The sequence below is a fragment of the Rhododendron vialii genome, chromosome 1a (assembly GCF_030253575.1).
Source record: "Rhododendron vialii isolate Sample 1 chromosome 1a, ASM3025357v1".
In the NCBI taxonomy this organism is placed as follows: domain Eukaryota; kingdom Viridiplantae; phylum Streptophyta; class Magnoliopsida; order Ericales; family Ericaceae; genus Rhododendron; species Rhododendron vialii.
Window position 1 is genome coordinate 8,395,351 of NC_080557.1, and position 21,226 is coordinate 8,416,576.

Sequence of the window (21,226 nt, forward strand, 5' to 3'; positions counted from 1 at the left end):
TGTATGGATTTTAGATTTATTATTCGGATCGATTATATAACTAAGAACCCTTTCTGTTTCAATTGAATGGAATGATTTTGATAGTTTTAATCTATTGAGTATTTGTATGCATGCTTTCAAATACGAGTTATACAATGGTTTTCATTAATTGTAGTTGGAGTTCTGAGATAGATTATACTCGTAAGACGGGCCGTGCCATTAGGCGGTCAGACCGTACTTCTGAGACGGTCCGTGCCATGGGATAATCTATGCCTTTTACCAACTCTATAATTTTCTTGACGATTATTGCTAGGGTTTGCAAGCCCTCACAATAATCCCTTCTGATTCGAATAATTAATCTTGCCTATGCATGTTGGATTTATGCAGTCGAAGTGGATTCGAACCCTAGATTTTCTCTCCAATCGTTACAAACTTTCAATTAATTTAGGACAAATTTTCATATTCGTTCCTCTAGTGTTTTACCGTTGTCTTAATTTCGTCCATCTTGTTTCAATTGCTACCAAATAAACCCAGTAGTTTGTTTTACGTTTCAAATTGGTAAAATTGTTAACACCATTAATGAAACTAACGGAAAAATATGATTAAAAAATTAAGTGCTCCAATTTTCAATCCGGTTGAACCGGTGCGGAGATCTTATCTTTTTGATCATTTTAATTATCCTAGTTGGTCATAATGAATTTTTGGCTTAAAGACCTTTCAATGAACACCTGAAGACTATTTATTTAGTTTCAGGACTCTCTTAGGGTGCTCATTGAAAGCTCTTAAAGCCAAAAGTCCATTATGACCATTTAAGATAAAATAATCGAAAAAATAAGATCTTCACACCCGTTCAAACAGATTGAAAATTGGAACTCTTATTTTTTCACACCGTTAACATATTAAAAAATATAGTTAAAAAATTAAATGTTTCAATTTTTAATCTGTTTGAACCGGTGCGAAGATTTTATTTTTCTGATCATTTTATCTTATATGGTTATAATGGATTTTGGCTCTAACGCCTTTCAATGAGCACCCTAAGAGAGCCCTAAAACTAAATAAGGAGTTTTCGTATTTAGAGCAAAAAATTCATTACGACCATCTAGGATAAAATGATCAAAAAAATAAGATCTTCGCACCGGTTCAACCAAATTAAAAATTGGAGCACTGAATTTTTTAATCATATTTTTTCGTTAGTTTCATTAACAGTGTTAATGATTTTAACAATTTGAAACGTAAAACAAACTAGAGGGTTTGTTTGGTAGCAATTGAAACTAGAGGGATGAAATTGAGACAACGGTAAAACTAGAGGGACGACTACGAAAATTTACCCATTAATTTATTCTCTTAGTTTAATAAACTCTTCAAATTCAAACAACCAAACTTGCTTTACCCGAATTAATCTAAAAATTAATCGAATTTGTTGTAACTCAGCCATACTGTCTCCATCGGAACGATACTCGGTCTTGACCACTATTCTACGGAGTAGTAGTTAATTCTCGGTTTTATAAATTTATTTTTGACACGGAACGACGGTCAAATTTTGGCGCTGTTGCCGGGGACAATTTGCATGGTTGCATTAATTCAATTAGTTTTTAGTTTAGTTCATTGTTATTTATTTTTATTTTGTTTGCTAGTTTTGGTACTATTAGCTACAGGTTACGAGGCGACTGGTCTGTCGTTTTCGCACTAAAAATATAATTTATAAAACAGGAAATTAACTAATATTTCGAAGAATAGAGGTCAAGTCCGAGATCGTCCACGGAGAGTAAAAAGCTAAGTTACGGTACTTTCAATTAATTTCTAATTTAATTTTGAAACTAAAAGGAAGTTGGATTTTGATTTGGATTTGATTACACTAAAACTAAACTAGAAAGCAGATTAAAGGAGTTGTAAACTGATTAGAGAATGGACCAGGGTTTCCGATTCAGTCTCCCTCTGTAACGCAATTGTTTCAAAACCCAGGGTTCACATTCATCATTCAACCAGATCACCGAAGAATAGCAATTCCTATCGATAATCCCCAAAAATATAATCAAGATTCGTACTCCGTATAGGCTATCTCAACACGGTACGGATCGTCTCATTGGATTTAACCACGGCACGATCCGCGTCACGTTGTATAATCCATCTCAAAGCCTATCTCGAAACATTCAAAATCATTGCATGACTGTACTTGAAACCATGGATACAAACACATTCGAATATTGGAAAAATACAAAACTTCATAAAAAGTTATGAATTAATCAAGTCACACAATCAAGTTGAATATAAAACCCTAGAAATCTAACAATTACGCTACTTGGAGAGACCTCCTCGTCACCCTAGCCAAATAGTTTAGCTGCTCATGGAGTGAGAAGAAATAATCGGGAAACAAATAAACTCCATTGAACAATAAACTAAAACTTTGCAAAGAATAAAAAGATTAAACCCTGAAGCTTGTTTTCTTCTTCCGTCGTGTTGCTACAGCTCTGGCCGAGGCGTGATCAAAAGCCGCACAACTCAATTGCTTTCTGTATGCGTGGGAAAAGCTCCTGATGGCAGCCCCCGTTCTCACCGTTTTTCCGTGGAAAACAGATCCTAGCACAGCAGCCTCTGTTCTCGGTTTATGCGTGGGAGAAAAAGTATATATTTTAAACCCTATATCCTCCTTTTATCTTATAGCCCCGTAGTCGGTTCCCCACCACAGGTAGCTACCCCGTTCTTCTCTACTGATTTGTAAATAGGTGGGTCCAATTCCATAGTAACTTAGGAATTTTATACGGTACTTCTCTTTTTCAAATATATCCAACATAAACTTGGTCTCTTTTCTTAATTAATTCGATTGGCACCGGTAAAATTCTCAATTTAGCTCCGATTGTTATCCAACGGCTCTGTGGAAACTGAAACAAGGAAAACAACTATCAAACTCCAAATAATATAATAAACGGACATAACAAGAGTAAATTAAAGGGCATAAATAAGCACATTTATGCACCTATCAGCGACAAAACGAGCAAAGATCACTGTGGAGAAGCAGTGTCGTGATATAAAGCGATTTCATTGACCCACTGTGAGTTTGGTTTTCTTTTTGGCAAATTAGTGTATGTGTCCGCAGTACCCCGTTTTTACACTTGTGGGGTATTGAACTTGCATGCTTGGTCGTCGGTCACAGGAACCTGAACTCATACCTCTTAATTTGAACTTAGAAAAGTGACGTAAGGGTAACAGAAAGACCAACTTAGTCACAATGGCAGATGATATTGATGGAGCGCTTGTGGTACCTGACCCCCTCCCTCTCAACTCAAACTTTGCCCCACGGCTTATACTACACCATCATGTGTACGGTTACCCGCAATCACGGCTAATCAGTATGAGATTAAGGCCAATACATTCCAAATGCTCCCTAAATTTCAAGAACAATCTCAAGAGGATCCATATCAACACATCACTGAATAGTCTTGACTCATTAAAATTTTCGGCCAGTCCAACTCATAATCATCTTGCCATTGAATACGTCCCCGACTGCGAGCCTAATGGAATTAGATGCAAAATCCACTACAAAACTGTGACATCAGTCGCCACTCAGAGTTAAAGCCATCAACAAAGGAAAGGCTATGATACTGTTGATACATAACTATAAAGTCCAATTAATGAGAACCAAGAGTTTTCAATTGCGATAACTAATTATTTGAGTTGGGTTTCCCGTTGGGTACTCTACTACCAAGTCGACGATGGATCCTATGCCATCACCTAGTGTTGGTCTATTTCGGCAGTAATGCGTCATAGAGCCTGTAAGTTGTAGTGCTTTGAGCAGGAGCTCGTGTCTTAAATTTTGGTAGTTTTGGTTCACTCATGTTTCTATGTATTGTGATGTAATCTTTGCCTTCGGGCTTTTGAATGTAATGAATTGCCTGTTGCTCAAAAAAAAAAAAAAAATTAGCAATGGTGAAGAAATTAGCTGAATGTTTGGGTGAATAACAGAGGAATAATTTTTTTGAAGAAGGGAAATAGTTCCATTGCGATTATGTAAATCAATATTTCCTCAATTTGTGAAGTGAATCGCCGAGCTCAAAATTGCGACAAGCATTTTATGAAAGTCATGGCAATATATAACTGAAAAAGTGATTCAAAGAATATAACTATTTACATGAACTCCAATCTATCATTCTTCATTTCTTCAAAATATATGATTTCTATCCAAACCTCAACTTTCCCTCCAAAATTTTAAATTTTAAAAACTGGTTAAATATATTGATTATTGGTCTCATTTTAAAGGTACTGTGAATCTCTTTTTAATTATACCAATTTTATGATAAATAAATTATAATACATTAAACTATAGCATTTTAAAGTGAAGAAATTAATAAAATGAAGAAGGTTCTTCATTTTTCGTATGATTCTTCATATATGAATAATGAAAAATGGTTTTTCATTTTGAAGACCTCTAATGAAGTATGGGTGGAGGAGGGACATTCCTCAAAACGAAGATTTGGAGAACCAAAATGAGATTTGAAGCATGGTTGGAGATGCTCTAAAGTGAAGCCAAACAAGGCCTTAAACCATGGAAACGACTACTCATTGTCCATTGATCCCACTCCATTTTGTTTTTCTTTTATTTATAAACGTGGCCCCACTGTAATTTTGAATTACCGGTTCGTTTTTTTTATTTTTTATTATAAAGACAAGTCTCAAGCAAAGACACCAATGCTCTATTAAAGCAAGGTTATCAGCAAGCAGCAAATTCAGCATTAACATTCCAATCACCACATGGTATGGCAGTGTTAAAGCCATTCTTCCTTTTCACATACGTCGTTTTTCTGTTGTCCTTGCATTCTGGCTCTTCTCTTGTGGCCTGCTTTGTGCAAGGGGGGAATGAGACCGATCGTCTAGCCTTGCTTGCGTTCAAGGCCGCAATAACGAGTGATCCCTTTGGAGCACTGGACTCGTGGAATGAAACCATTCACTTTTGTCACTGGATTGGCTTGACATGTGGCCGCCGACACCAGAGGGTTATCGTGTTGAGGCTTGAACATCAGGAGCTCACTGGGTTTGTTTCACCTCATGTTGGGAATTTGAGCTTTCTCAAGGAACTATGGCTGGGTAACAATAGCTTGAGTCATAAAATTCCACCAGAAATTGGCCGCTTGCGAAGACTACAAATATTGACAATGGTCAATAATTCAATTTCTGGTGAAATTCCGTCCAGTATATCCGGTTGCTCTAACCTTGTTGCCCTTGAACTCTCAGGTAATAGGCTGGCAGGGAAAATTCCTGTGGTGCTCGGTTCTTTAACTAAGCTCAAGACACTGCTGATCGCAAGAAATAACATAACAGGAGATCTGCCTTCTACTCTTGGGAATCTATCATCTCTTACGAACCTTGCTGCTTATTTCAATAGTATTACCGGGAATATACCAGATACTCTTGGTGGATGCAAAAAATTGGAAGTTCTTAGAATAGGAGTGAACAAGTTGGTCGGTACCTTTCCTTTCTCAATCTATAATATCTCTTCTATGAGACACTTAGTAGTACCATATAACCAAATTGAAGGCAGCCTTCCTTCTGACCTAGGAATCACTCTTCCAAATCTTAAACGCCTAGGTCTCAGCAACAACTTGTTTACTGGTTATATACCTATTTCAGTATGCAATGCCACCAACCTATATGACCTTGTTTTGGGAACAAATAGATTTAAAGGAAAAGTCCCTCCTTTAGAAAAGTTGTGTGATCTTGAGTTGTTTCAGTTAGAACATAATCATCTAGGAACAGGGGAAGTGGATGACTTGAGCTTTCTAAACTCATTGACAAATGCTACCAAGTTGCGCATTCTGTCACTGAGCGACAATAAACTTGGAGGTGTGTTGCCTGAATCAATTAGCAACTTTTCCGCTCACCTTCGTAAACTAGCTTTGAATGGAAATAACATAGGTGGGAGCATCCCAACCGGGATAGGGAATCTTATCAATTTGCAGCTTCTTTTCATGTCCCACAACCATTTAAGCAGCAACATTCCTGCTGATATTGGGAAGCTTCAAAGGCTACAGTATTTGTATCTCCATGGTAACAATTTCTATGGGGAGATCCCATCATCTCTTGCAAATTTAACTTCTTTAAATCAACTTATTTTGTCTCAAAATAATCTCCAAAGCAGCATCCCTTCAAGTCTTGGGAAATGTCAATTATTGCAGGTACTATATCTTGATCATAATAACCTTAGTGGTATCATACCCAAAGAAGTTATCATTATCTCATCGTTGTTGTATCTAGATATATCTTCCAACAATTTGGCTGGTAACATTCCAGTAGAAGTAGGAAATTTAAAAAATCTAGAAGAATTTAGTGCTTCTGAGAACACACTGTCAGGAGGAATTCCAAGCACTCTCGGTAGTTGTGTAAAACTAAGATTCTTATACCTTGATGGCAACAAATTATGGGGAAACCTTCCGGCAACCTTAGCTAATTTGAGAGGTTTGGACCAATTAAATCTTTCTCACAACAATTTCTCAGGACAAATCCCAGAGTACTTGGATGGCTTCATCTTTTTAAACACATTAGACTTGTCATTCAATGATTTTGAGGGCGCAGTACCAGAAAGAGGTGTATTTAAGAATGCAACTGCCATTTCTGTTGGAGGAAACAACAAGCTCTGTGGGGGCATAGTTGAATTGCAGCAGCGCAGTTGCAACTCTAAAAAGGGTAGAAGGAAACGATTCTCTCTAATTGGGAAATTAATACTCTCGGTATCATTTGGGCTTCTAGGACTATTTTTGACGTTGGGTGTTCTTTATCTTTGTTGGTCTAGGAAGACAACAAAAGTACCCCCCTTCCGGATTTTAGGAAATTCGTTTCCGCAATTGTCCTACCAAACTCTGCTTAGAGTTACTGATGGGTTCTCTCCAGCCAACTTAATTGGAGTGGGTAGTTTTGGTTCAGTTTATAAAGGAATTCTCGATCAAAGTGGAAAAGTTGTAGCCGTGAAGGTTCTAAACCTTCAATTCCGTGGTGCCTCAAAGAGTTTCATAGCCGAGTGTAAAGCCATGAGGAGCATCAAACATCGGAATCTTGTAAGGATTCTTACAGCATGTTCGAGTATTGACTATCAAGGTAATGATTTCAAAGCTCTGGTTTATGAGTTCATGATCAATGGGAGCCTAGAGGAGCGGTTGCATCCAAATGGGAATGGAGTTGGCGTGCATGAGGAGGAAAGGAGTTTGAACCTGCTACAAAGGCTTCATATTGCAATCGATGTTGCTTCTGCTCTTGATTATCTTCACCATCATTGTTGGGATCCTATAGTTCACTGTGACTTGAAGCCGAGCAATATTCTTCTGGACAATGAAATGATTGCACGTGTAGCTGATTTTGGTTTAGCAAGATTCCTTCTCAATGCCACCTATGAGTCTTCTGCAAATCAATCAAGCTCCATTGACATAAGAGGGTCTGTTGGTTATGCCGCTCCAGGTAAATATACCTCTTAGCACTTTTGATTTTTCTTTTTCAAAACCACTTCGAATGCTATTTAGCGATGATAGACGTCTCTTCTTAATCTGCAGGTACGTCAATCACTTAAATAAAGCTGATTGTTTGTTTGATTTTCTCCTTACAAAAATCATTTGGCTCTCAAAAGGCCTGAGAATCAAGGGCAATCTCGGATACCACTTTAAAAAAAGTCCAGCATTTTTCTTGGGACAAAGGGCTTATTTTTCGCCCATATGTGAAAATGTACCAACGTGTAGCCATCTTAGTTAGAGAGAACAGAAGAAAATGAATTCTTTTTTTAGCAATGGCCATTTCTCATTATCAAGTTGGATCTGCTGGCTGTGAAGCAATTTGGGGAATAGAGTTTGGCATCGTTAGTTATGCTATTCCCACTTGAATGAGGAAATTAGACAGTTTTCAAGTTCTTTACTGTGTAAATCAATAAGTTGAAGTAAAATTCGTGAATCGTAGCTTCGACTTCTTACGAAGATTTAGATCCATCAACTCCTCAATTCAACATATAACCACAAGAAGCAAATGTTGTATCACTGTAAATTATTGTCTGCACAAGGCACATTACTATGCTATGATACTTTTTAACCAAGTGTCGTCATATGTTTATTTAATAATTTATGGTTCACATACTGTAGAGTACGGCATGGGAAATGAGGCCTCAACATCTGGCGATGTGTATAGCTATGGCATACTCTTGTTGGAGATGTTCACCGGGAAGAGACCTACAGATGACATGTTTACCGATAGTCTGACACTCCACCAATTTGCTAAGATGGCTCCACTCGAATCAGTGGAGAGCATTTTCGACCCAACATTGATTCCGCAAGGACAAATTGGTGAGGCAAGCACTAGTATCAGCAGCGTTCGGAATCAGAGCTCTCTCAAGAATCACAAAATTCACGAGTGCTTGATTTCACTACTTCAAGTTGGAATCGCTTGTTCAGAGGAACAAGCAACAGATCGACCGGACATCAATGTGGTTGTCACTGATTTGCATAAGATCAAGAACATTCTTCTTGGAAGTGGAGTACATGGAGGTTGAAGATCTAGAATTCCTGTGTGATCAATGAGTAGGTAGGACAACACTTTCGTACTCAACTAAGAAAAATCAAGCATTTTGCATTGAAACCATCAGATTTCTTCACTAGTCCAGCTAACATTGGTTTTCTCTATATATACTTAAATGGCCTAACACAACAATTCTACTAGACCTAGGTGGACACAATTTACTCTGTTCAAATCATGCTAGCATTAACTACAGCAGAAGGAGAAGAGTTATGTTTAAGGCAGCTGCCATTTGTGGTGTTTCATTCAACTTTTTCTTCATTTCTTCCATTGCCTTGCATCATGAGTCACTTATTTGATGAAGTCCCAAGAAAACTAATTTGAAATGTCCTATAGCTTCTTAACTATGTGTCCGTTTTTATGCTTTTCATCATATTCCATCCAACATTTGTGTGATCTAATCATCAATTTGTTCTTGTCCTAGGTTTCTGAGGTGTAGCTGGTGTTGAAGACACTTCTTGACGCAATAGCTACGTGATGCTTCAATTGCTTCTGCTGTTTGTTATAGACATATAGCAGTATTCTATGTTGTAACTTTCCGTACAGCTTCTTTATCGTTTTTAGTTTGTCTCAGTTTGCAACTTCCTTGAATAAATGTACTTCAATAAGGCAATGGCTAGGTATGATGATACTGTCTCAAGTCTTATTAATTCTGCAGTTTAAGTAGGCTATGGATTCCACGGTTTGCTTGAACCATTCAGCATCTGTTATAACACTCTAAACAGTGTTTGTTAGGTGGTTTATGAAACAGAGGGAAAGGATACTGAGAAAGCTGTGATACAACAAATGGTACGTCTAGCAGATCATAGAAGTGAGAAAAAAAATTGAAGCAACCCCCAAAAACTATGACCTGAATGCAAAACTTGAGGTGGTAAAAAATGAGCAAGGATACCTGTCTCGTCTGATGGTTTGCTTTTTTTTTTTCTTCTATGCGTCTGCAAATGTCAATATCGCTTTGGACAGACAGTGAACCAGTTTTTGAGTGGCCTATGTGAATTCGTTATGAAAATGGAATTACGTCACAGCTATACGCAGCTTTGTATCGAAAAGTCATTGGTTCAATAGAAGTAGCATTTTTATATGTTACTTCAATTTTTGCATATGTTCAATTGTCGGAATTCCATTTGCAGTAGCATATTCATAAACAAGTTAAATGATTTGCTAATTCTGTATTTTTACTTGCCTGTGGGGAATCTCGTCAGCATTTATGCAGATTTCAAGATCACAAATTCACAATGCATGATTCCAAAGGCAGAGTGGCAGAGTAGTGAAAATAGACAAGCTATCCACATAATTTTTTTTTTTTGGGGTGAAAATGCTTCCAATTCACACACTTTGTGCGTTCGTTTTGCAAATTAACTGGCCTCAGTTTTCTTTGGTGATTTGATGGGTTTACGCGGGTTATTTCTGCTCCAGCTTTTGTAGTTGCAAGTGCGGATCAAACAATGAAACACCCTTGAAGTTTGTTCTCTTCCGGCGCGCGTTCTCCGTCGAGACAGAAGTCACGGCCATCCGGACACTTGTTAGCATTGTTTCTGCCCTTTGATTTTATATTCAGTTTTTTTCGTTATAAATCAAACAAGGACAATTGGAATTTCCAAAAACAAATAGTCTAGTGCACACCATTGGAAAAAACAACTAGTCTAATGATGATTAGCTGATTTGAGAGAGTAAAAGAGGATGAGAGGAGGACAATTCGGGTCCGGGTGTCGGTCGGCACTCGGGCGGACATTCGGATAAAAACACAACATGACTGACTAAATCATATAATCTGAATTAAAAATTACGTGGATGAAAGTATTTTCCAAATCCAAATTTTTGAAATTAAATCAAAAGTAGATATTTTCAGTAATTGAATCGTGCAATTTATAATGCATGTGAAAATTTTTGTCCTTATATGGGACCCATTTTTTCCCTAACCCTTAACTCCTTTTTTAACACACTAAGTTTCTGGAAATGCTATACACGTTGAAGAAAACAAAGGCAATTCAAGTGAAACTGGGGAGAACAACTGGAATGGACTCTTTCTGCACTGCTGTTGTAAATGACTCTTTCTACACGGAAAAAGTGTAGTGCACAACATGGGAAATGATTTGGCGGCCTCTCGAAACCCCCAACCCCTAGCTGTCGAGCTCGAGCACATATGTCAGGCACGGCACTAGCATAAGCTCGCTAGAGCGAGCATGCATCAGCAAGTCCGCTCCCTATCTAAGTGTTGTTTCATCGTTTTGAGCCTTAATGAGCACCATATATTCTCTCTTTAGTGTGCTAAAAATCCTATATCATCCTGGAGGAAAGTAACCTTGAGTGAGAACTATTCGTTGTGTGCCTTATTCAGTTTATGAGCAGTTAGAACTAGGTTCGCTTAACTCAACTTCGATAACACTTCAACTAGCTGATCGCTCAATAAAAATACCTTGGGGAATAGTGGAGGATATGTTGGTTCAAAGGCGGGAAATTTTACTCTCGTTGATTTTATTGTCTTTGACACACACAACCTGTGCCAAATCCAAATACTCAAATTCCTGTCATCTAATAAGGTCGTCCATTCATTGTGGGAATGGCATGATGAGATTATCTTTCGGCAATAAGACTGAAGAACGACAGATTTTTTATACTTGCAATCCATGTGAGAATGGTAATGTATGCAAGGCCAACTTGATCGGTACTGTTGAACCAGACGAGTTTTTCTTGGTCACGTCGTCCGGATCCCCCTGAAGTTTCTATGCCTCATTTGAGAATTGTGAGAAAGGTTCAAAGATAAGGTATGGAAAATCTCTGTTGCGACCTATTTTCTCGCGTGGTACTCAAGTCAAGACATGGAAAACATGCAAAGTGTGGAATCATTATTCTTTGGAATTACCGGTGAGGCGGGCGTAAGGCCACTAATAGGCAGTGTTTATGGTGCTAGTCTGCTAGAGCAGCACCAAGTTTGTCACCAAGTCTTCGACTCATTAGAATTTTCAGCTAGTCCAACTCATTATCATCTTCCCATTGAATATGTCCCCGGCTGTAAACCTAATGGAATTAGATGCAAATCCACTACAAAAATGTGACATCAGTCCCCACTCAGAGTAAAAGCCAATTAAAACTAAGTCTAATCGATCACTAATGAGTGACGGGGAAGAAATTAGCTGAATGCTTGTGTGTATAACGGAGGAGTACTTATTTTTTGAACAAGGAAAATAGTATTTCCATTGGGATTAAGTAAATCACTATTTTCCTCAATTTGTGTAGCTAATCGCCGAGCACAAAAATGGGATTAAAGGAAGAACCGTAGTGATTTCAACGGAGTTAAAGGAAAGTTTAATTGGTGGACACTTGTCAACACGTGAAGTGTTGAACAGGGAAGTGTGACAGATAATCTGGACAGAGGATCCAAAGCTGTTTTGTAACCCCCAGAAATGATGCCAAAGATCAAGGCCAATATTATGAAAAGTGTCAAATTGTGGATAGACATGCTATTTTATTCGATTCATATGAAATGAATGCAAAACAAGTTTCATCCCAAAGAGAGCTTGACTTGAGGTGGTGAAAAATGACGAAGGGTCCCTGTCAAGTTTGATGGTTTACTTTGGTTTCGGCACTTCCATCCATCAAAATTTGGTGTTAGAGGAAAGAAGAACTTGGCCACATAAGGATAGGTTCAATTACAGACAATTCATGTACTTCTCTACGTCTGCAAATGTCAATATTGTTTCGGATACACAAAGAACCTTTTTCTGAGTGCCTAGGTGAATTTGTTATGAAAATGCTATTACACCACTGGTACTGCTTTACACAGCACGCAAATGCTGAAGCACAAGGTTTTTGCTGTATGGAGAAGTCGTTTGTCCCGTACAAGCTTTAAGCATTTCAATGTGTTACTTCAATTTTTACACTTGTTCAATTAGGTACTGATTTGCACGTACTTTGTACTCACTTCCATATGAGGAATCTTATCAGCATTGTGCTGATTATAAGATCACAGTAGATGATTTCAAAGGAAGTGTGGCAGAGGAGTGAAAATAGACAAGCTATGCACATAGACTTTTGAGTCCTTAATGCTCGTGGCTTCCAATTACTAATTGGGTTCTTATGCGCCTACTTCAGATGCATTATTGATCAATATTAACACACTTTGTGCATTCATTTTGCAAATTAGTAATTGCCGCCAGTTTTCTCTGGTGATTTGGTGGGTTTACTTGGGTTATTTCAACTCCAGCTTTCGTAGTTGCAGGTGCGGATCAAACACCTACGGAGTTTGGCCGCTTTTGGTGTTCTCCGTCTGGACAGAAGTCATGGCCGTGTGGACACTTTTTAGCAATTTTGTTTGGTGCCTCAGTTATTTCCGGCCGAACGGTAGTTAAGTCCTTTCAGACCCACCACAATAGTGTACTGCACACCATGGCAAATGATTTGCATTGGGGCCTCCCGAACTCTCAAATCGGTGTGGTATCTAGTGTATTAGTGGTGTTTGTTAAGAAGAGTGCAATTTCGTATTAGAAGAAGAGGGTTGTGTGGAGGAGTGTCTAAGGTGTTGACTTTTGTGGCTCCAACCCACGCCTGCATTTCCTTCTGCCTCCTTTGTGGAAAATGAAGGGAAATCTTTGACTCTTACTCCAGTATCCTTCAGCCTCTTTTGTGGAGTATCCTTCAGCCTCCTTTGTGGAAAATGAAGGGAGACTACCGTGGCAAATGAACAGGGTCTCATCTGGCTATAAATGGAGACCTTTGGTTCAGAGTGTTGTATCAGAAATCAGAGAGAAGAGAGTGATACACGAGTAGATTGTGAGGCAATACTGTGTGAGTCTGAGTGATTGTTGTAATCCTCCTCCAGTAAATATAGTGAATCCGCTGCCCCTCCGTGGATGTACCCGATTATTGGGGAACCACGTAAATCCTTGTGTTTCTCTGTGTTGTGTGTTTGTGTTTGCTTGGTTTGACTCTGGTTTAGCACTACAATTGGTATCAGAGCAGTGTAGTGGCAACCAAGAACACAAAACACCATTGTTGTCTCTGTTTCAGGGTCTCTGTCCGAAAATCACAGCACGGATTTCTGATCCTCCACTCAGTTTGAGCACTGAGTCTAGTGCATCTCATCGAGACGATTCCAACGCACCAAGGCCCGTCGACAACGGAGGTCCACAGTAGCCACACGGTCCGTTCGACGGAGTTGCGTGTACAACGAGTTCTGTCCAGAAATCGCAGAACTGGAAAGTGATCGAAAAATAGATCTGATCATTAAGTCTTGTGCACCTCGGCGAGACGATCTCGGAACAGCCATCGCCGTCGCCGTTCTTTGTCGGAGCAAGCCGCACCTGCGGTTTGAAGTTGGAACCAGAACAGTGCGTGCTTAAAGGAAAAGAATAAGAACAGTGGGTCTTATCTTTTGTTTTTTCTTTTATATATCTGAAGAAGATGGTTCTGTGAACGTGGGGTCAATTTTCTTGGGAGAAGGAAATTATTCCCTGCTTCTCAAAAGGAAAACCAGGTGCTGGTTTTTGACTAGTCAAAGCCAGGGAAAATTATCCAGTGCTACTGACTCCCCTAGAGACGCTGATGTCAGCTTGACATCATCGATCCAGAAGCTTCAGAAGGCCAGAAGGTTACGCCCAGTCAGCACGACACGTGTCACCCAGTCAGCAGACACGTCATCTGCCACATCATCAGAGGGGCTGAGTCATCAGCCACGTCATCAGCCACGTGTCATTCCACGTCAGTGCCAGGTGGGCGCCACGTGTACGCCACAACAGCAAAAAGGTCCCATCATTAGCGCCCAGTCAGCATTTATTGCTGAGTCAGCAGGTCCAGTCAGCCCTAACCAGAGGGAATATTCTCTGATCCAAGGAATATTCCAGAAGGTGTTATTTTGCGATTTCGGAGCCGTTTCAACTCTGATTTGCGCAAGTGAGTAGTCGTTCCTGACTATTCTCGACGTTCCGGATCCAACGCCGCACTCCGTTTTCCGTAACTCAGCTCCGACATTGGTGTTTTGTCCGTTGGTTGGCTAAAAAGCGCCGTTTTTTGGTGTTTTTGTGCACCGGATATTCACGTGGGTGGAGTTTAAGGAGTTCTAATGGCGGAAGAAGAGTTTAAGGAGACCTCGGAAGTTTCTTCATCTGCAGAGAAGAATACCGAGCATCCCAAGGTCACTTCGAGCAGTTATGGGCAAAGGAATACGGTTTCCAATGCTAAGTTCGAGGTGGAGAAATTTGACGGAACAAGTAACTTCGGCATGTGGCAATGCGAAGTTTTGGATGTTCTGTATCAACAGGAGTTGGATATTACGTTAGAGGAGAGGCCGAACGACATTTCAGACAAGGATTGGATAAAGCTTAATCGCCAAGCTTGTGGCACCATCAGACTTTGTCTTACGAAGGATCAGAAATACTTCGTGATGAAGGAAACGTTAGCTAAAGAGCTATGGGAGAAATTGGAAAACAAGTACATGACGAAGAGTATTGAGAATCGGTTGTATCTCAAGAAGAAGCTCTACGGGTTCCAGTTCGTGCAAGGTACGACTATGAACCAACACTTGAACAATTTCAATAAGATTTTGGCTGATTTGCAAAATCTAGACGTTTCCATAGAAGATGAGGATAAAGCTTTACTGTTGTTAAATTCATTGCCTGATACTTATGATCATTTGACTACTACTTTATTGTACGGTAAAGAAGAAATCAAGTTTAATGACGTTTCAAATGCTTTGATGAATAACGAGGTACGGAAGAGGGATCAGCAAGCTCACCGTGACCCGTCCGCATCAGCTTTGACAACAAGAGGCAGAACCGACACTAGGAGGACTGGTGGTGGAGGGCGAAGGAGGTCTCGCTCAAAATCAAGGGGGAAGTCTGTAGAGAGAAGATTGGGGAAAGACGAGTGTGCCCTTTGTCGTCAAAAGGGGCACTGGAAGAAAGATTGTCCGAACAAACAACCAGCTGCAAATGTTGCAGAGGAGACAGAGGATGATCTAGAGTCAGCACTATTAGTTTCATCATCACCTGACCATTCAGATGAGTGGATACTAGATTCGGGATGTTCCTACCACATGTGTCCCAACAGGGACTGGTTCTCGAGTTTTCAAGATCTCGATGGAGGAGTTGTTTTGCTAGGCGATAACACCGCTTGCAAAGTCCAAGGGATAGGTTCAATCCGTTTGAAGTTGCATGATGGGACGTTTAGGGTGCTAACAGACGTTCGGTATGTTCCGGACTTGAAGAAGAATCTCATTTCGCTTGGAGCCTTTGATGTGAAAGGATACAAGATTACGATGATGGGTGGAGTGCTAAAGATAGTTCGAGGGGCGCTCATTGTCTTGAAAGGTAGCCGAAAAGGAAACTTGTATTTCCTAGACGGTTGCACAGTCACAGGGAGAGTGGCCGTTACTACTAGCTCAGACGAAGACGATGCATCCAAGCTATGGCACATGCGTTTAGGGCATGCTGGCGAGAAGGCCTTACAGGGTTTAGTAAGGCAAGGCTTGTTTAAAGGGGCCAAGACAGGGAAAGTTGGCTTCTGTGAGCATTGTATATTGGGCAAACAAACTCGAGTCAAGTTTGGCACTGGAGTTCACCGCACAGAGGGGATTCTTGACTATGTTCATTCAGATGTTTGGGGGCCGACCAAAAATGTAACTTTGGGAGGCAAACGATGGTTCGTGACATTTATTGATGATTTCTCCAGACGTGTCTGGGTTTATACCATGAGGCACAAGTATGAGGTCCTTCCAATCTTCCTTCAGTGGAAGAAAATGATGGAGACGCAGACAGGAAGGAAAATCAAGAAGCTGAGGTCAGATAACGGTGGCGAGTACAAGTCAGATCCTTTTCTCCAAGTCTGTCGGGAGGAGGGGATAGTCAGACACTTCACAGTTGCGGGGACGCCGCAACAGAATGGAGTAGCTGAGCGCATGAATCGCACTTTGGTGGAGAAAGTTCGGTGCATGTTGTCAAATGCCGGGCTTAGCAAGGCGTTCTGGGGTGAGGCTCTCAAATATGCCTCCCATCTTGTCAACCGTTTACCGTCAGCAGCAATCGGAGGGAAAACTCCGATGGAGGTATGGTTTGGAAAACCAGTTACAGATTATGATTCGTTACATGTTTGGGGTTGTTCTGCTTACTATCATGTAACTGAGTCCAAGTTAGATCCACGAGCCAAGAAAGCTGTTTTCTTGGGTTTCACTTCAGGTGTTAAGGGATACAGGCTCTGGTGTCCCGAGTCCAGGAAGGTGATTCTAAGTAGGGATGTTACTTTCGACGAATCTGCTATGTTACAGCAGGTTCCTTCCAAGGAGAATGTGGAGCCGAATGCCCAGCAGCAGGTGGAGCATTCAGAACAGGCGGAGGTTGAGACTCCCCTTGTTCCAGCCAAGACTGTTCAGACAGTCAGCCGTCCTGAGGATCAACCCGTTGATCAGGATGTCATTATTGAAGAGGAGGCTTCATTACAGGAAATACCACAGCAGCCAGAATCCATTGCAACCAGCAGACCGAGGCGGGAAATCCGGAAACCTGCTCGATATGCTGATACAGTAGCTTATGCACTTCCAGTGACAGACGATGATGTCCCCTCCACTTACCGGGAGGCAGTGCAGTGTACAGATAGTAACAAGTGGAAAGAGGCGATGGATGAGGAGATGGGTTCACTCTCCAAGAATCAGACATGGGATTTGGTTCAACTTCCCAAGGGCAAGAAATCTATTGGCTGCAAGTGGGTTTATGCGAAGAAGGAAGGTACAGGATCTGAGAAAGTCAGGTTCAAAGCAAGATTGGTAGCCAAGGGTTACGCACAGACAGAGGGGATCGACTACAACGAGGTGTTCTCCCCTGTCGTCAAACATTCGTCGATCAGGATCTTGCTTGCATTGGTAGCACAGTTTGACCTTGAGTTAGCCCAACTCGATGTCAAGACCGCTTTTCTACACGGAGATCTGGATGAGGAGATCTATATGGCTCAACCAGATGGTTACAGAATTGCAGGAAAGGAGAATTGGGCTTGTAAACTGAAGAAGTCGCTATACGGGTTGAAACAGTCGCCGAGACAGTGGTACAAGCGCTTCGATCGGTTTATGATGGAGCAGGGGTACACAAGAAGTCACTTTGACCATTGTGTTTACTTCTGCAAACTCCCGGATGGATCATTTGTCTATTTGCTCTTATATGTAGATGACATGCTGATTGCATGTAAGAGCAAGGTGGAGATTGACAGACTGAAGGCTCAACTCAGTAAGGAGTTTGACATGAAGGATCTCGGGGAGGCAAAGAAAATACTCGGCATGGAAATTCAGCGGGACAAGGCGAAAGGCACAGTTTGTTTGACTCAGATGCAGTATCTGAAGCGAGTGTTGCAGAGATTTGGGATTGACAGGAAAGCCAAACCTGTCAGTACACCTTTGGCCGCTCATTTTAAACTTAGTGCATCGATGTCGCCGCAGAAGGAAGACGAACGGAAGCAAATGGCTCAGGTTCCTTATGCCAATGCTGTGGGAGCTTTGATGTATGCTATGGTTTGTACGAGGCCGGACATTTCACACGCAGTTAGCATGGTCAGTCGATACATGCACAATCCAGGGAAAGAGCACTGGCAGGCTGTGAAATGGATTCTACGGTATCTTCAGGGTACTGTGGATATTGGATTGAAGTACGAGAGAAACAGAAAACTTGGTCAGCATTTGGTTGGTTACGTGGATTCCGATTATGCTGGTGACCTAGATAAGCGACGGTCGACTACAGGGTATGTGTTTACACTTGCTGGAGGGCCAATCAGTTGGAGGTCAACGTTACAGTCAACGGTGGCTTTGTCTACTACAGAGGCAGAGTATATGGCAGTGACAGAGGCTTTCAAGGAAGCTATTTGGGTACATGGTTTGATTGAGGACTTGGGAATTGCTCAGAAAAACGTGGAGGTTTTTTGTGACAGTCAGAGTGCCATTTGTTTGGCGAAAAACCAGGTTCACCATTCCCGCACCAAGCATATCGATGTTCGGTTTCATTTCATCAGGGAGATTGTAGAGGAAGGGGATGTTCTTCTTCAGAAGATTCCGACTGCAGATAACCCTGCGGATATGCTCACCAAAGTGGTTACAGGGATCAAGTTCCAACATTGCTTGGACTTGATCAACATCTCTCGAGTAGTGCGCGCCTAAGGGCGCAGAGGGCAGTGTTGATTCAATGATTGTCGCCAAGGTGGAGATTGTTGACTTTTGTGGCTCCAACCCACGCCTGCATTTCCTTCTGCCTCCTTTGTGGAAAATGAAGGGAAATCTTTGACTCTTACTCCAGTATCCTTCAGCCTCTTTTGTGGAGTATCCTTCAGCCTCCTTTGTGGAAAATGAAGGGAGACTACCGTGGCAAATGAACAGGGTCTCATCTGGCTATAAATGGAGACCTTTGGTTCAGAGTGTTGTATCAGAAATCAGAGAGAAGAGAGTGATACACGAGTAGATTGTGAGGCAATACTGTGTGAGTCTGAGTGATTGTTGTAATCCTCCTCCAGTAAATATAGTGAATCCGCTGCCCCTCCGTGGATGTACCCGATTATTGGGGAACCACGTAAATCCTTGTGTTTCTCTGTGTTGTGTGTTTGTGTTTGCTTGGTTTGACTCTGGTTTAGCACTACATAAGGCATGCTTTGTGTGTGTATAGGTGATAAAGTGAAATTATTTTCCAAATTCGAATATTTCTATCGTAAAACCGGTCTGAACTGAAACAAACATTGTATTTTGAGCATGAAGTGCCTTATAGTAGGATACCCTTAATAAGATACCTATGTGAATATTTAGTGAGGCCGCTTCTGCGAGAATTCAGGAAAACATAATTCTTGTAAAATGCTTACAGAACTAGGTGGGTGTTCATAGAAATGAATTGCATTCTGAGAAGTTCCTATGGGTAGTCCGTCGTCTCGGTTTACATCAACAGAAAACTAGTTCAAGATATCATGTTCACTGGTTAGACAATAAATCTGACGGGCTTTCACAAGAGAATGTTTAATGCCAAAGGTTACATATCCAATGCAGGGATAATCCGTGGTGCTTGATCTCTTGGATTTGGTTTGTACTCGGTGACAAATGCGGGGGATTGTTGGAATTTTTCAGAGTTCGGTTAAAGGAAATTAGGGCATTCAAAGGGCCTCTTCAGACAATTGAAAGGCCCCCGTTTGGTACATGGAATCAAGACAATGCTATTAAGTATGCGGCTGAGATTAATAGGGTGAATTCAATCCAGCGTTTTTCTTTTCACTCATTTTGGGCAACTAGAGGTCACCGCTTGGTTGTATATTGCAAAACCCGCATCTATGTTCCATACAGAATTCGGATTCCCAACAGACAAATATTTTGAGTGTTGTTCTTATTTGGGGTCGAGAAGTCAGTTTTCCTTTTTTACCCGTCTGAGTGGGGTAGAAAATTGGTGGATTATATATATATATATATATATATATATATATATATATATATACAGAAATCTTCAGGTAAGAAATTTAAAATGAGGACTTTATATGCGGACCTCCCATTTCTCGCCTTTCCCGATCGGATTTCGATGATTCGAGCCGCTCAATGTGTTCAGAACGTGATTTTAAGGGTACCCATTGGAAATCAGCAAAAAAAATGACCGAGTAGGGCTTGATTTGAGTAGTTGTTATTTGAACCGTTAGATAAAACCAAACAAAAACTGCCCGGATGAAGTCTTTTCCGGTCTTTTTTTTTGCTGATTTCTCGCGAGTACCCTTAAAATCACGTTCTGAACACATTGAGCGGCTCGGATTATCGAAATTCGATCGGAAAAGGGAGGTCCGCATTTTATTAAAATAAGGTAGTCCTCATACACAATATATATACGGGGCGGTTCCGGGGACACCCAAAAAAACACCTAAAAAAACACTTCATAGTTCTCGATCAAATTTTGATGATCTGAGCCGCTCAATGTGATCAGAACGTGATTTTAAGGGTACCTTTTGAGAAATCAGCAACAAAAATGACCGGGAATGACTTGATCCGAACAGTTTCGAACAGTTTTTTATTGAACGGTTCAAATAAAAACTGCTCAAATCAAACCTTTTCCGGTCATTTTTTTTGCTAATTTCTTACGTGCACCCTTAAAATCACATTCTGCACACATTGAACGGTTCGAATTATAAAAATTTGATCGGGAACTATGAGATTGAGATTATGGGTGTTTTTTTAGGGTGTCCATTGAACGGCTCAATGTGTTCAGGACCCCAAAGTCCATTGATGCGCATATATATATATATATATATATATATATATATATATATATCGGGGCGGTTTCGGGGACACCCATAAAAACACCTAAAAAAACACCCCATAGTTCCCGATCAAATTTTTATAATCCGAACCGTTCAATGTGTGCAGAATGTGATTTTAAGGGTGCACGCAAGAAATTAGCAAAAAAAATGACCGGGAAAGGTTTGATTTGAGCAGTTTTTATTTGAACCGTTCAATAAAAAACTGTTCGAAACTGTTCGGATCAAGTCCTTCCCGGTCATTTTTGTTGCTGATTTCTCACGGGTACTCTTAAAATCACGTTCTTATCACAATGAGCGGCTCGGATCATCAAAATTTAATCCGGAACTATGAGGTGTTTTTTTAGGTGTTTTTATGGGTGTCCCCGAAACCGCCCCGATATATATATATATATATATATATATATATATATATATATATATATATATATATGCGCATCAATGGACTTTGGGGTCCTGAACATGGTTC

The 21,226-nt window shown here is 40.6% G+C and overlaps 1 protein-coding gene across 1 annotated transcript; it reads left to right on the forward strand.

Moving 5' to 3' along the window:
* The first annotated feature begins 3,618 nt into the window (after nucleotides 1-3,618).
* LOC131316109 (probable LRR receptor-like serine/threonine-protein kinase At3g47570) lies at nucleotides 3,619-9,140 on the forward strand. Its single transcript, XM_058345391.1, has 3 exons — nucleotides 3,619-7,419; nucleotides 8,088-8,526; nucleotides 8,942-9,140. The coding sequence occupies exons 1-2, from the start codon at nucleotides 4,731-4,733 to the stop codon at nucleotides 8,492-8,494; spliced, it is 3,096 nt and encodes a 1,031-aa protein (XP_058201374.1). The 5' UTR covers nucleotides 3,619-4,730; the 3' UTR covers nucleotides 8,495-8,526; nucleotides 8,942-9,140.
* Nucleotides 9,141-21,226: the final 12,086 nt, after the last annotated feature.